The sequence below is a fragment of the Sturnus vulgaris genome, chromosome 1, assembly GCF_052056855.1.
Source record: "Sturnus vulgaris isolate bStuVul1 chromosome 1, bStuVul1.hap1, whole genome shotgun sequence".
NCBI lineage: Eukaryota > Metazoa > Chordata > Aves > Passeriformes > Sturnidae > Sturnus > Sturnus vulgaris.
Window position 1 is genome coordinate 1,343,639 of NC_142243.1, and position 13,933 is coordinate 1,357,571.

The 13,933-nt window shown below is 47.0% G+C and overlaps 1 protein-coding gene across 2 annotated transcripts in view; it reads left to right on the forward strand.

The window, feature by feature from the left end:
- Window positions 1-6: 6 nt before the first annotated feature.
- The window catches only part of SETD2 (SET domain containing 2, histone lysine methyltransferase), a 50,437-nt gene continuing 36,510 nt past the window's right edge, over window positions 7-13,933 (forward strand). Inside the window, exons 1-2 of one of the 2 annotated variants that reach the window (XR_015807739.1) lie at window positions 7-149; window positions 10,582-10,597. Coding sequence is in view for 1 of the 2 variants with exons in the window: in XM_014892016.2 (XP_014747502.2) it covers window positions 112-149; window positions 10,582-10,597 (54 nt within the window). In the remaining variant the exon portion in view is untranslated. The remainder of the gene's footprint in view (window positions 150-10,581; window positions 10,598-13,933) is intronic. The other variant, XM_014892016.2, reaches the window with a different exon arrangement.

The following is a 13,933-nucleotide window of genomic DNA, read 5'->3' on the forward strand; positions in this document are numbered from 1 at the left end:
GGGCGCGGGTGGCGGGGGGGCCCCGCCGGACCATGTGAGGAGCCCCGACGGGGCGAGCGGGGCCTCCCCGGCCAGGGGGCACTTGCGGAGCCCCGCGCCCGCCCACCCACCATGGGGGATTTCTACGACCCGGAGCACCCCACGCCGGAGTAAGCGCGGGCCCTCCGCGGCCTCGGGCCCGCCGGCACCGCGCGACCGCCGGCAGCCGGGCCGCTGCCCTTTCCCCTTCCCGTTCCCCTTCCCATTCCCTTTCCTTTGCTCCTTCCCTTTCCCTGTCCCTTCGCCCTTCCCCTTCCCTCCGTCCTCCCGCCGGGTCCGGGGTAGGCCGCGCATCCCCGGCCTTGCGTGATGGCCGCGGCCGGGGCGGGCGCGGGGAGGGCGGGCGGGGAGCTCGGGGAGGGCGGAGAGCGGGCGGCGGGAGCGGCGGGAGCGGCCGCGCCGGGGGTGGCGGGTGGGCTCGGGGGCCGTGTCCCCCCTGCCCCTGCCCGTGTCCCTTTCCCTGTCCCGTCCCTGCCCGGGGGTGAGCGGGGGGAGCCGGGCGGAGCGTGTGGACGTGTCCCGGCCTCCCCGCGGGGCCATTTTTCAGTACCTTCTTTATTATTATTATTGTTATTAATGCTGTTTTTCCTAGTTACCGAGCCTCGTCTTGCTTTTACCCTTGGAATTCTCTCCCCCCGGGCGGCCCCTGCCCTGACCCCATTTTCTGCCAGGAGGAAGGAGCCAGGGAAGGGGGAGCAGCCTAATGGCCGGGAACTCCGGTTCTCCTCTGGATGGGGAATTTCACCAACCCACCCTCTTGATCCCGCCAGGGCCTCCGGCTTTATCGCCTCTCCTGAGAAGTCACTCTGTCCCTGCTGGGTTTCTCCCCCCGACCAGTTTCCCGCTGGTTCTCAACGCTATTTTTACATTTTTAGACTTCCTTGGTTAAGGATTCAGGGGCTCCATAAACTTTGCCAGCTCTGGGGTGAAAGGAGCAGACATCTGACATGGAGCACCCCCCCCGAGTGATGGCCGGATTGGAGGCAAAGCTGAAAATGGTGGTTTTTTTGAGCAGGGACAACAGAGCAAACCTTTTTTGAGTGAGTTCTGCCAGTGCCCACCTGGAGCAGCTGAGGAACAGCTTCCCCTTGTTGCAGCTGAAACGGTGCCGGTGGCTGAGCCTTCTAAAATTAGTGAGGAATGGAGGATTTCGTTTGGAATCCAGGTTGTGTTTTGCCAGACGTGGCTCCCAGGATGGGAGTAAATCCTGGTTTACTTCAGCTTAACCCTGGTGGGATGATCCCTTCCTGGAGACCCCCTGGGTCCAAAGGACTCTCTTGTTCATCCCAAAACTTTTAGGTTAATTCAGGTCTTTTACTTTGGAGCATATGGAGGGGCCCTCGTGCCTGGGATCGGTCTGGAACTTGGAATTTGGTGTTCAAAAGTGTCCAGGTTGTCTCACGTCGCTGTTTGTTGTCTAAAAATGTCTAAAAGTGACGCCAGCCTGGGCTGTTGAAAGGAGCTGGAGCAGCTCCTCTAACGGCTTTTTAATGGAATTATGGATTAATTAGTCTGATTTTGGGGTTTCTTTGGGGTGGATGTTCCGTGTTGGGACTCAGGAAGTTTTTGGGAGGTGTCTGTCTGGTGTTTTTAGGGTTGTTGTTTCCCCATGCCCACCCCGAATCCCGGCGTTCCCTCCGTGTCCGAGTCGCGTTCCTTAGTGGCGTGCCTTCATTTGGATGTGCTTTTCCCAGCACAGAACTTTTACCTGGAGAAAAGGATTGTTCGGGATAATTGGCTGAAGGTTGTTAGGAATGTCTGAGGATCTGTTGAGTGTTTGGGGAGAGTGAATTCAAACCCAACCGTGCTGGCTCTGGGATGTTTGTGGCTTCCCCCATTCTGTACCTGCCACGGGGTGGGATGTACAGGGTTGTTTTTTTGGGGATGAGTTGCTTTTGGAGCTCAGAATGTTAGGATTGTGCTGCTTGGAGAGGGGATCAGAGCTTGGTGAATCCTCGGGCTCAGCCTTACTTTTCCTGGGTATTATTCACTGCATGGTTTGGGTGGGAGGGGGCCCTAAGGATCATCTCATTCCACTCCTGCTGTGGGCATTGACACCTTCCACTATCCCAGGCTGCTCCAAGCCCCATCCAACTTGGCTTTGGACAATTCCAGGGATGCTGCTGAGCTGGAGCTCCAGGCTGGCTGGAGAAAGTGGATGCTGAGGCAGGAGCTGAACATTGACATGTCCGTGCCGATGGCTTTGACTGGAATTTTCCTGTAGGAAAGGAGCTCTGGCTCCTCGTGGGTCACTCTCCATGTCCACTTGTCAACCAGAGCTTGGATTCCTGGGAACTTCAGTATCCAGCAGAACCAGCTCTCCTTGACTCTTTGGATGCTTAAATTTGGGCCACCCCAATTCCCGGAGCTTGGAGCTGCCACCACGTCCCACATGGAGCTTCTCCATGGAGCTGCTTAGAATCCCAGACTGGTTTGGATTGGAAGGGGCCTCAAAGCTCATCCAGGGCCACCCCTGCCATGGGCAGGGACACCTTCCATGATCCCAGGGTGCTCCAAGCCCTGTCCAACGAGGCCTTGGTCACTTCCAGGGATCCAGGGGCAGCCACAGCTGCTCTGGACAAGCTGTTCCTGGTGGACATGGATGGATGTTTGTGTCCTGCTGTGAGCACCAGACACTTCCATCTCTTGATGCTGTTGTTTCCTGGAAGAAGATTCCAAGATCGTCCCCATCCTGAGAGTGCAGGAACCTTTTGGACCAGTGACACTTTGTGACAGGACAGAGTGGAGACTCCCAAGGATTTATTTTCCTCACGCCCTTCTGTCATAATGGAAACTACATTTATTCATCTGCTCCTGGAGACCTCCCCAATGGGAATTCAGCTCCCTTTTGGGGGAAGATGCTTTTCCAGCCATCCCAGTGATCCTGGTGGGGCTTGGTGGGTTGGGATTTAGGATCAGAGTATGAAACATTCCGTTGATTTTGTTACGGATTCAGACAGTCTGGAACTCCAGGTTCTGGGTTGTGGCTGTTCCCAAGGATTTTTTTTTCTGCTGTTCATTGGAGCTGGAGAATCTCCCTGTTGGTGTCACTTGGGGACTGGATGTTTTTTTTTCTGGGAATCTGGATCCTATTTCCTGCCTTTCCCTAAGGAAAGCCATCCATAAGGTTGGTTCCCTCGGCACAAGCTCCTGGCAAATGTGCTGTGGTTAAACACCCACATTTAGATCCTGGAGCTTGTTCCAATCCACCTGGGAGATGCTGAGGGGAGGGAAAGGCTGAGTTTTCCACCTGCATTTCCCTCAGAATGCTCCTCACTTTATTAAGGGGACTGATGATGGTCCCACGGGCTGTGGGATGGAGAGAGGAAAGGGAGAAACTTGACTCTCACTGCCTGAGCATATCCACAGTTTTTTCCAGCTTTAATGTGTCTGGAAAGTTGGATTATGTAAGGAAAATTCACTTTCTGTGTTTGGGTTTGGGAGCCTGAATGGGGAATTTGGGATCCTGAGCTGGGACATTTCCAGGAATGGGGCAGCTGGAGCTCCTTGGGGCAGCCTGTTCCGAGATCTGCTGATGGAATTTTAAATAGGATTTGTTTGGATATTTAGAAGGGAAGAGAGGATTTATAAACACCTGTTTTTAATGGGTATTTTTCCTTCTAGAATTTTAGAATTTTTCCTTGAGGAAAAGTCTTGAGGACGTCTAAGTGTGGCTCTGGTTGATGGACTGTTAGTAGAACAGGGAATATTTTTTTACTTTTTTTTTTCCCCTGACTTTTCCCATTTTTTGGAAGTGAACTTCCCTAAAAATGCTCCATCCCTGCAATTGCTCCTCTCCTGTGAGCTTCAGCTTTTTGGGATCCACCCCAGAGGCTACAATCCTCAGGAATGACATGGAACTGGACCTGAAATTCAGGAGAGTATGAGCCAGGAGTCAAAATTTTCTCCCAAAATATTGATGTGAGGAAGAGGCATCAGGCTGGATCAGGAAGGAGCTGGATTCCCTCTGGATTGCTCCAAGATTTTACAGCTTCCCCAGCATCTCTGTAATTCCATTATTCCCTTCCTGTTTGAAATGCAGCAGCAGAAGTTTTCCAGCTGGAAATTCAAAATGTGTCGTTCCCAGGTAGCGGGAAATAATTATAATTCCCAGCTTTTTTGCAGCGTGGAAATCCAACAGGAAAAAACTCCAGAGTCTGGTGTTTGGTGTTTGCCTGCACAACCCATTCCCAGTTTGGAATTTTATGGCAAATTTCTGGTGTAAAGGAGCATGAAAGGGATCTTTTCTCTCCTGTAGAATTGAGAGCAATTCCCAAGATGTCCCTGCTCCTGCTGGGCAAAATCCCAGGACATTAAACTTCAGCTATAATTAGGTAAGAAATAAATCCGTGGAGAATTTCTATCTATTTCTGTTTATTTCTATTTATTTCTGTTTATTTCTATCAAAGGAGTGACTCTGAGCTCAGCCAGGGCCAGCCTTGCAACATTCTGTTTTATGTTTTTTGGGTTGCAGGTTGCAGCTGCTTCCCTTTGGAATGGGATTTTAGGGTCAACTCATGATTAGGAATTGCTTTCTTGGTAAATTTGGGATGAGTCTGGACTCAGAATGGGATATTTGGTGCTTTGAGCTGGTGAATTTTGGCAGTATTTGATGTTGCATTAGGAGTGGTGACACTGAAATTTCATATTTTTGCCTCCGTGTGAATTTTGGGGTGGAGGAGACAGGATGGGCTCCTGTTTTAGGGGATGTTGGGAATGGGTGCCACGGATCTGTCTGTGTCCCAAAGAGAGAATTCCTTATTTTCCGAGCATTTTGGGAGACAAAGGTGCCGTGCAGTGCCTGGGGGGGGTGATGTCATTCAGGCTCCATAAGATCCGGGTTGGAATTTGCTGCCCCATTCACGGAAAATCCCCCCGGGGTGGGGATGCTGGGGTCAGGGAGGTGATGGAAGGCTGGAAATCTCTGATTTTCCCGGGAAAGCAGCAAGTGCTGGATGCTGGGGGCCATTCCCAAATCCTCCCCCTCTGAGGGAGGGGCGTTGCTTTGCTGCTCCGAGGAGTTTTATCCCCGATTTTTAGCACAAATCCCAAATTCTTTGCTCAGCTCAGGTGGAGCCTCAGCACCTCTGCACGTCCAAGGGCTGGGAATGAATCCCAAACCCTGGGAATGAATCCCTGATAGCAACAATTGTAAGTAAACTGGGATTTTTCTGATTATTATTTTTAATGCTTTAAAATTCCTAAATTCCTCCAGTTTTCAGGTTCCAGGACTTTCTCCTGAAATCCTTTTCCTGCTCAAGCTTATTTTAATTTAAACTGAGGAATTTACAAAGAGCAACTTAAAAAAAGCAACTTTAAACAGAGAAACTCTCTCTGGGCATAGATCATTTTGGGATTTGAGCAAAATGATAAAAAAAATGGGTTTTTTTCACTATTATTCCCACTAATTCCTACATTTTCAGTCCTGGAAGTGGCTTTGTGCTGGTAGGGAAAATGTTTTTCTGGTGGAACAGAGCCTGAGCTTTAAGCCTGGCCTAACCTTGGCTTTAGGACAGTTTTAATTTGAATTAGGAATTGTTAGTGAGGGGGGAAAATACAGAGTGAAATGATGCCCTTGGCTGCTCTGATCCCAGCAATGCCCCACACCTGTGTCCAAAGTTTCCATGGAACTTTGGATTTAATGTGGATTGGGGGAGGTTCTTTGTACAACTGAGTTTGAATGTGGATTTTGGGATTCTTGGTGCAATTCCCACCCGTGGTGTTCCACAGGGAGAGATCCCTGGGAAACCATCCTGGAGGTGCTGAACTGCATTTGTGTGTGGATCCAGGCTCATCCTTCCCTCTGCACTCTGGATGGACTCAGGGATGTGCCCAAATTTTGGGATTTAAGTTGGGAAAATGCAGTTCAAATTCCCTTTTCCCTGTGGGATTTTTCCTTGGATGGCTCTTTGTGCCCAAGGAGGGATTTGAGGCAGGGAAGTGATCCCATGGCCATGTGATTTTTGGGAATCTTATGTGATTTATGCTGGAATCTCCTTCCCTGCTCCCAGAGGAGGAGGAGGAGGAGGGGAAAGTTTTCCAAGAGTGCTTGGAATTCCAGTGGGGATTTGTGCCTCTATTTTGGGTCCCATCCTACTTCCACCCCCATCTTCATCCTCACCCTTCCATCCTCATCCTCTCCCTCTCTGTGCCAGGTGAATCCCTTTCCCATCTTTGCTTTTCCTCATTCCTGTCAGGATTTCAAGAGGAATTTCTTCCTGTGTGCCCTGAGCATAAAGGGAAAAGCAGGATTTGGGGGGAGTTTGGGAATTTTCAGGCAGTTGGGGGAAGGAGCAGAGAAACTGGATATTGTTTTCTCTACTGGATCTTTTTCCTGGAGCACATCTTGACTTTTCTAAAATCCTAGAATTGTAACAGATAAATTATGGAATAATTAATAAATGAAGTCAACCCTTCCTCATTTTTATAAATGAAAGGATAAATCCTTATTTTCAATGTATTTATCTCCTCCTTTCCCTGGAATATCCAGTGCTCCTTGTTCTTTCCTATTCCAGCACAGGGGAAATGGTGTCACTTCCCTTGCTCCAAACTTCCAGCTCCAAACCCTCAGTGGGATTGTTGTCTAAACCAGGAAATGGGGATTTTTGGGAAGCAGGAGAGCTGGATTTGGGGATGTGCTGCAGCACAGGTACCTCGACCTCATTTTCCAGGGAACTCAGCTTGAATTCCACCTCCTGGTTAAATGAGATTTTCCCCAGGGATTTTCCCTCCTCACATTAGTGCTTTTTCCTTTCTGCTCTCCATGGTTTTTTTGGGAAGGAGCAGGATTTCCTGTTACCTTCCCGACTTTTCCTGCTTTTCCATTCTCCATTTGCAATGTGCTGTTTTTGGGAGCAGGGACACCTTGAGATATTAAAAGCCCAGTGCTCTGCACAAAAGACTTCCCAGGAATTCCTCCCAATATTCCATTAATATTCCATGAAGCACAGAGACAGCTGCACTTTTGTCCTTGGTTTTTATCCCACGTTGGGGATTCATAAACAGACGAGCAAAGGCACTTCAGGCCTGGGGGTGTTCCAGCAAATTCTTCGGTCTGGAGGATGGAAATTGAGGGGGAAATTTGGGATGGATAATGTGGAAGGAATTCCTGGCTGTGAGGGGAGGCACTGGAGCAGTTTTCCCAGAGAAAACTGTGGATGTTCCATCCCTGGAAGTGTCCAAGGGCTGGGAACACCCTGGGATAGTGGAAGGTGCTCATGGCAGGGCTGGGAATGGGATGAGCTCTGGAATTCTGGGATTCTGTGAATGGGAGCAGCAGAGAGGGAATTTCCTCCCCAGCTCCCAGGGAATTGCATTCCCAGCAGGAACTCAGGGGTGCAGCTCTCCATCAGCATCCAGGAAAAATGGTCAAACCCACCTGGAGAATTCCTTTTGGGCTTCAGGATCATGTTAGAATTGCAGATTTCTACCTGAGGTTTGGTTTGGTTTGTTGCTTTCCAGTTTCCTTAGCCCTGGTGTGGATGAGGGTGATGCTCCCTGGAATTCCAGCTGCATCCAGGATATTTTGGGCTAACCCAGCCTGAACAAAACAGGTTAATTCCCAATTTCCTGAGCTGAGTTTTTGCATTTGATTGCCTTTCTTTGGACATCGAGGTGGCTTTCAGATGGATCCCTGTGAATTCCTGAGCTGAATTCCTGCTGGGAATGGGCCTTTTCAGCTCCCAGGGCTGTTAGGCTGCTGATACTTAGAGAAGAAAAGCTCCAGGCTTCCAGATTTTCCTCTTTTATAGGGAAGAAAAGAAAAAAAACCCTCAGGATTTAGGGGAGATGAGGCTCCTAAAGTTTTGTCTTTTAGACTTTAGATGCCTGAGGGTATTTTTTGGGCTCCTTTTACATAAGGACAACCGAGATAAAATTCCAATTATTGTGTGGGTTGCACTTAAAAAAGGGAAAAATCTCCTTCAACTCAACCTGTTGAAGCACCAAGAAATGCTGGAGCTGCTGAACCCTGGAATTAAAATTTTTATCACCATTCCCATGACAAAATTGGGATGTTTCAATCAGGAGAGAAGCTGATAAAGTTTAAATATTTAAAAAAAAAAAATTGGCCAAAATATGGCTCCATGTAAGGAATTCTGGTTGAAATGTGGTCTCCAAGAAATTATTTTGGTTGAAATGTGGTTCTATATAAAAAATCATAGAAATGTGACCCATGTGAAGAATTTTGATATAAATGTGGTTCTGTAGCCTTAAAAAAGCTTTTCCTGGAATTTAATTGGTGTTTAATTTTGTTTTTTAACAAAATTAATGCATCAAGCTGCTGGAAACAGATCAAAGATGGTGAAGCTTCCTGGTGGTGGGATTATTTTTGTATTCTTTGGTTGATTTTGTGGTTTTTCAGGTTATTTTAAAAATTTCTTCATCACTTCTCAGGGTGTTCAGTTTTATTTTGGGTTTTACCAACTCTTTTCTCCTGACTTTCCCAGGAAGGAGCCACAAAAATGCAGGAATTCCATGTTCGTTTTTTTCATCCCAGTTTGGTTTTTGGTGCCTGCAGGGAAGCAAGGTGACAGCTGAGGGAATTGCTCCAAATCTGTGGAACTGGAAAAATGCTGGAAAAGCCCTGGGTTGTGTGTTGGGATGGATGCTGAGCTTGGAGCAGGGGGATTTTATGTAACTTCATCTCAGCGTGGGAGGAATTTGGCACAAGGTTCCTGAGGGAACGGCAGAGCCTTCCTTAATTTTGGAATTCTATTTTTATTTTTATTTTTTTTTTTAATTTGGGGTGAAGGAAGAGGCTGGGAAGGAAATGGACTCCATAACCTTACTTTTAGGAAGGTCAACACCTTTTATTTTAATTGATGGAATCTCAGAATCCCAAAAGGTTTGGGTTAGAACGGGATCATCGTGTCCCACCCAGGGACACCTTCCACTAACCCATCCATCCTCACCTTGGGCACTTCCAGGGATGGGGATCACCTTTTTCTTCTCTTTTTCCTGCAGGATTTTTCTGGGATTTGAAGGATTCTGACTCTCTTTTCTCCTTATCATTAATTATCCTTGTTATTGATTATAAACACAAAATTTAATTACCTGTCTCCCAATGTACAGCTGATTAAAGATGGATTTTTGTGTATAAAGAGAGTTACTTTTGCTTTAGAACCCTCAGCTTCCACCTGTTGGTTGTGATTTTCTGCTGCATCTCCTTAGGAAGTCTGGAGAATCTTCCTGGAATCGCTGAGGTTGGGAAAGACCCTGAAATCATCAAATGCAAGGTTTTTGCTGAGTGTTGACCCCACAAAACCTCAACCCCAAACCCCCAAACCACATGATGCTTCCTGAAAGTCTCAAACTCCTCTTTTGGTGATCCTGAATTTGAAAGCTCCTTTTAGGCCTTAATTCCAGTCTCAGAGTGCTCCTGAATGGGTGGGATTTGGAATTCCTGCCTTTCCTGGCCCCATTAAATCCCATCTGCTCCCCAGAGGAGGCTCCTGGATGGAATCAAACCCCATTAGTCCTGCTCTGGGAATAATTTATATTCTTTTAATAAGCTGGATCACTTGGATGGGAGTCTTTGGAGGGGCAGGAGAATATTCCTGAGGGGGAAGTTCTTCCCAGCACTTCCCTTTGCTCCCAGTTCCCAGTTGGTGATGGTTTCAATGGGAATGTGGGCGCTTCTCGTTCCGTCACCGCGTCCGGGTTGCTCCGAAACGAAAATTTTGACTTTTTCTTCCAGAACTGGATATTTCTCATTCAGCTGATGCTTGTGTGTGAAATTTTCTGTGGGAAATCTTTGAAAAGCTGATAAAATGTAGGAAAATTCCAGCTCCTGTGCTGTGTTGAAGTGCTGGAGAGGGATTTTGGGATCTCTGGTAGATCCATGAGAGAGGGATGGGTGAACTGTTGATGCCTTGCCTGAGGTGTGTTGGTAGGGCCAAGAAATTCTCCAAAGCAGGGAGAGGGAGTTGTGTTCCTGTTCCTTCTTCCCTGAGGAAAAATGTCTTCACTGTGGGATCAGAGCAGAGAACTCGAGAGGAGTGGAAAGTTGGGAAAACCCAACTTTCCTGTTGGCTCAGCATGGAGAATGATCCTAATTAATTCATTTTCAAGCTGCCAAAATAGGGATTAATTATGCAAATAGCCAGGGCATATGCACAGCAGTCAGACCTTCATTAATATCTTTAATTTCTGTCAATGAGAGGCAGAAACTTTCAGTTATTCAGGAAAGTATTCAAGTGGAAAGAATCCCAAATCCACCTTTTTCAGTCACATTTTTGAGGGTTTTATTCCTGTTGGAATAACTGGTGACAGCACCAAGCCAGCAGTTCTCTCCAAAAAGGTTTGCTCTGTCCTAATCCATGTGGGATTTTCCAGGGAAGTTTGGAGCCTCCCAACTGTGCCGTGCTCCCCTCAGATCCGTGTTTGTGTCCGGGTGCTGTCGGTGTTTCCCTCACTCCCAAATCCATCCCATTCCAAACCCAGATTTCCAGGGTTACATTTCTTATTCCTACCTGCTATTCACACCTTCTTTTCCTGTTTTTTTCTTTTTTTTTCCATGTTTCCTCGGCTGGATTGCAATAGAGAAGAAGAAAATGAGGTGAGTAAAAACCAATTCCAGCATTCCTGGGTCTCCTGTGAGCCCAGCTGGGTTGGTTTGACTGAGACATTCCATGAATCCAGAGCCACTGAGGGGCTGGATAGAGCAAATGGATCCTTTTCTGGGATTCTTCTGGTTAAATTTGGGAAGGGGTGTCAGTGATTCTCATTAAATTTGGGAAGGACAATAATTCTCATTAAATTTGAGAAGGAAGGGGCAATAATCCTTACTAAATTTAGGAATGAGGGGCAATAATTCCCATTAAATTTGGGAAGGAGAGGCAATAATTCCCATTAAATTTGGGAAGGAGGGGTGATAATTCTCATTAAATTTGGAAAGGAGGGGTGATAATTCTCATTAAATTTGGGAAGGAAAGGAAATAATTCCTATTTAATTTGGGAATGAGGGACAGTAATTCCCATTCATTTTAGGAATGAGGTGTGATAATTCTCATTAAATTTAGAAGGAAGGGCAGTAATTCCCATTAAATTTGGGAAGGAAGGGCAGTAATTCCAGTACCACTCGTGCCACAAGCACACGGGCGGTGATGGCACAGCTCGGTGTGGGTTGATGCTGATTATTTAAAGACATAATTTGTAAAAATAATGAGTTTTGCTGCCTGTGACTCAATGAATTTATTGGGAAAAGAGAAAACTTGGAGGCTTGGGATAGATTTTAATCTCCTGTCTTTGAAATGAGAGATGTTAATCATTTTGCATGTGCCTTTTTTTTTCCATTTTGGGAAGTTTTCCCTTTCTGTAAAACATGAGAGGAAGGAGAATTCCTCTTCTCCTGGGGAGCTTTCCCAGGAATTCCCACCTATTACATTTACCAGGTTACCTGTGGAGTGTGTTTGAAATTCTGAAAATTGTGTTTTGTGTTCGAGTTGCTGTTATTTGAGGAAAAAAATCCCTGGAAGGGTGAACACATGAGGGGAGATATCCTGGAATGTGTCAGCTCTGCAGAGTTGGCTGTGGGAAGGGGAGGAATGGAAATGTGGCAGCTCTTTTTTGCCTGCACATCCCATATTTGGGATCTATCCAAACCCCCTTATTCCCATTATTTCAAAGCTGTTGTGCTTGAAATTAGAAGGATTTTGATCAAAACGTTGACACTTAAAATAATGGCACCAAAGTTGTAGCAAGAAGGAAAACTCTGAAACGCTGATTGCCTGAATTTCCAATATTTTTAACTATACATTTGTTATTATTTATAATTGATATGATTAAAGAATCCAATCTCTGATAAGAATTTGGGTTCAGATCTGTGGAGATCCCTCAGGGTGTGGTTGGAGAGGAACCTGCTTGCTTCTGTTGTCCCAGGCTGGAGTAAAAAAAAGTGGGAATTTCTGGTTATAAGGATAATCATTGATCCAGGAATACCCCAAAATGCTGTTCCCTCACTCTTCAGGAGGCTGAACTCCTAGAGGAGGGTGGTCTCAGTAGTGTTCATTTTGTCCTTCATTCTTCCATCAATTAATTGATATAAAGTTGTGGATTATTCCCAGGATCACTTTTGATGTGTGGATTCTCTGGAAAACAGGGATGGCATTTTCAGCTGGGCTTTGTGGAGGTGGTTGTGAGTTGTGGTGAGAGGAGCCCATTTCAGAGCTGGAGATGCTCCTTTTTCCCAAAGTCAATGTTTTGGGTGCCCTTTTAGCCATGAAACTCCTTTAAAATCACCTCTGAAATGTCCCCTCGTAAAAACCATGGATTTAAAAAAAATACTTTTGGGTTTTGCTACTAGTTTTACCACAGTAAAGGGAATTTGCTGCTGCACATCCAGAGTGATGCTGGGTTGGGTCACCAGGATGAGTCATGGATAGACCATTAAAAGATACTCACAATGAAAACCCCAATGTGTTGAAAAAGAGGATTTTTTGGGATATGTGATGTCCCAGGGTGCAAAAACCCCAGGATTTCCAATCCACCAATGTCTCATTAATCATTTACTGCGGTGCCTTGAGTCTGGGCAGCTCCACGTTGTTTTCCATGAGTTAAAGGATAACAAAATCCTTAATAATTCACAGGGGGCTGCAGGAAACTGCTGCTCCTGCCAAAAATGTGCTCATGGCACAGCTACAGCAGCAAAACCCAGCTCTGGACAATTTGGATACGACTCTTTCCATTGGAATTAGGGTGAACACACAGAATGTAATTTCCAGAGCAGCTGTGGCTGCCCCTGGATCCTTGGAAATGTCCAAGGCCAGGCTGGATGGGGCTTGGAGCAGTGTGGGATAGTGGAAGGTGTCCCTGCCCATGGCAGGGAGTGGAATGGGATGAACTCAAATCATTCCAGAATTCCATGAATCTGGTGCAATTTGGGTTTTTGGAGATAGAGACTGTTGACAACAGAGCCCGTTTCTCACTTGATCTTCTCCAGGATTTTATTCCTGGAAAACAGATGAGCTCTAAGATTTAAAACAGGGAGAAATTCCCAAATGGGTGAATATAGGGTGCTGTGTGCTCTGAAAATTCCTGGCTTTGGGCTTGGAAGTTGCTGAGTGAGCTCCTGGGCAGGAGGCAGCCTGGTGGGAAGGACATGGAGCTTGGAGCAGTCGGTTGATCCAGAGGTGACGGAGTCATCGCGCACCACTGGGTCCTGATGGGAATTCCTGGGGAGTTGTTAATTAATGCTGGTCTGGGCCTGAGCCTGGGAACTTGCAGGAATTAGTAATGACTGGGAGAAGGCTGTTAGGGGGAGGTGGGAAAGGATGGGGTTTAAATTCCTGCTGTAATTGTTGTTGGTCTGGTTTATGCTGGAACCAAATTCCATAATCCCAGAATGGTTTAGGGTGGGAGGGACTTTCAGGATCATCCATTGCAGCCCTGCCATGGCAGGGACACTTCCCACTATCCAGGGCTGCTCCAAGCCCCAGTGTCCAACCTGGCCTTGGGCACTTCCAGGGATCCAGGGGCAGCCACAGCTGCTCTGGGAATTCCATCCCAGCCAGGAATCCCTTCCCAATATCCCATCCATCCCTGCCCTCTGGCAGTGGAAGCCATTCCCTGTGTGCTGTCCCTCCAGGCCTTGTCCCCAGTCCCTCTCCAGCTCTCCTGGAGCCCCTTCAGGCCCTGCCAGGGGCTCTGAGCTCTCCCTGGAGCCTTCTCCAATACTGGAAGGCTGCGTCCAGGTGGAATCACAAGAAAACAAATGCATTTTAAGCTTAAAACTCGGGGTCTTTTGTAGCCTGGGACCACAGAAACAGCATGAAAAAGCTGAGTTTTGCCCTCAATTAACTTTGTAAGCTGAACTCTCTTTTTTAAAAAAATAATAATTAAATGATAAAAGGACTTTGAGCTTGGTCATTAATAAGTCAGATAAAAAGCCTCAGCC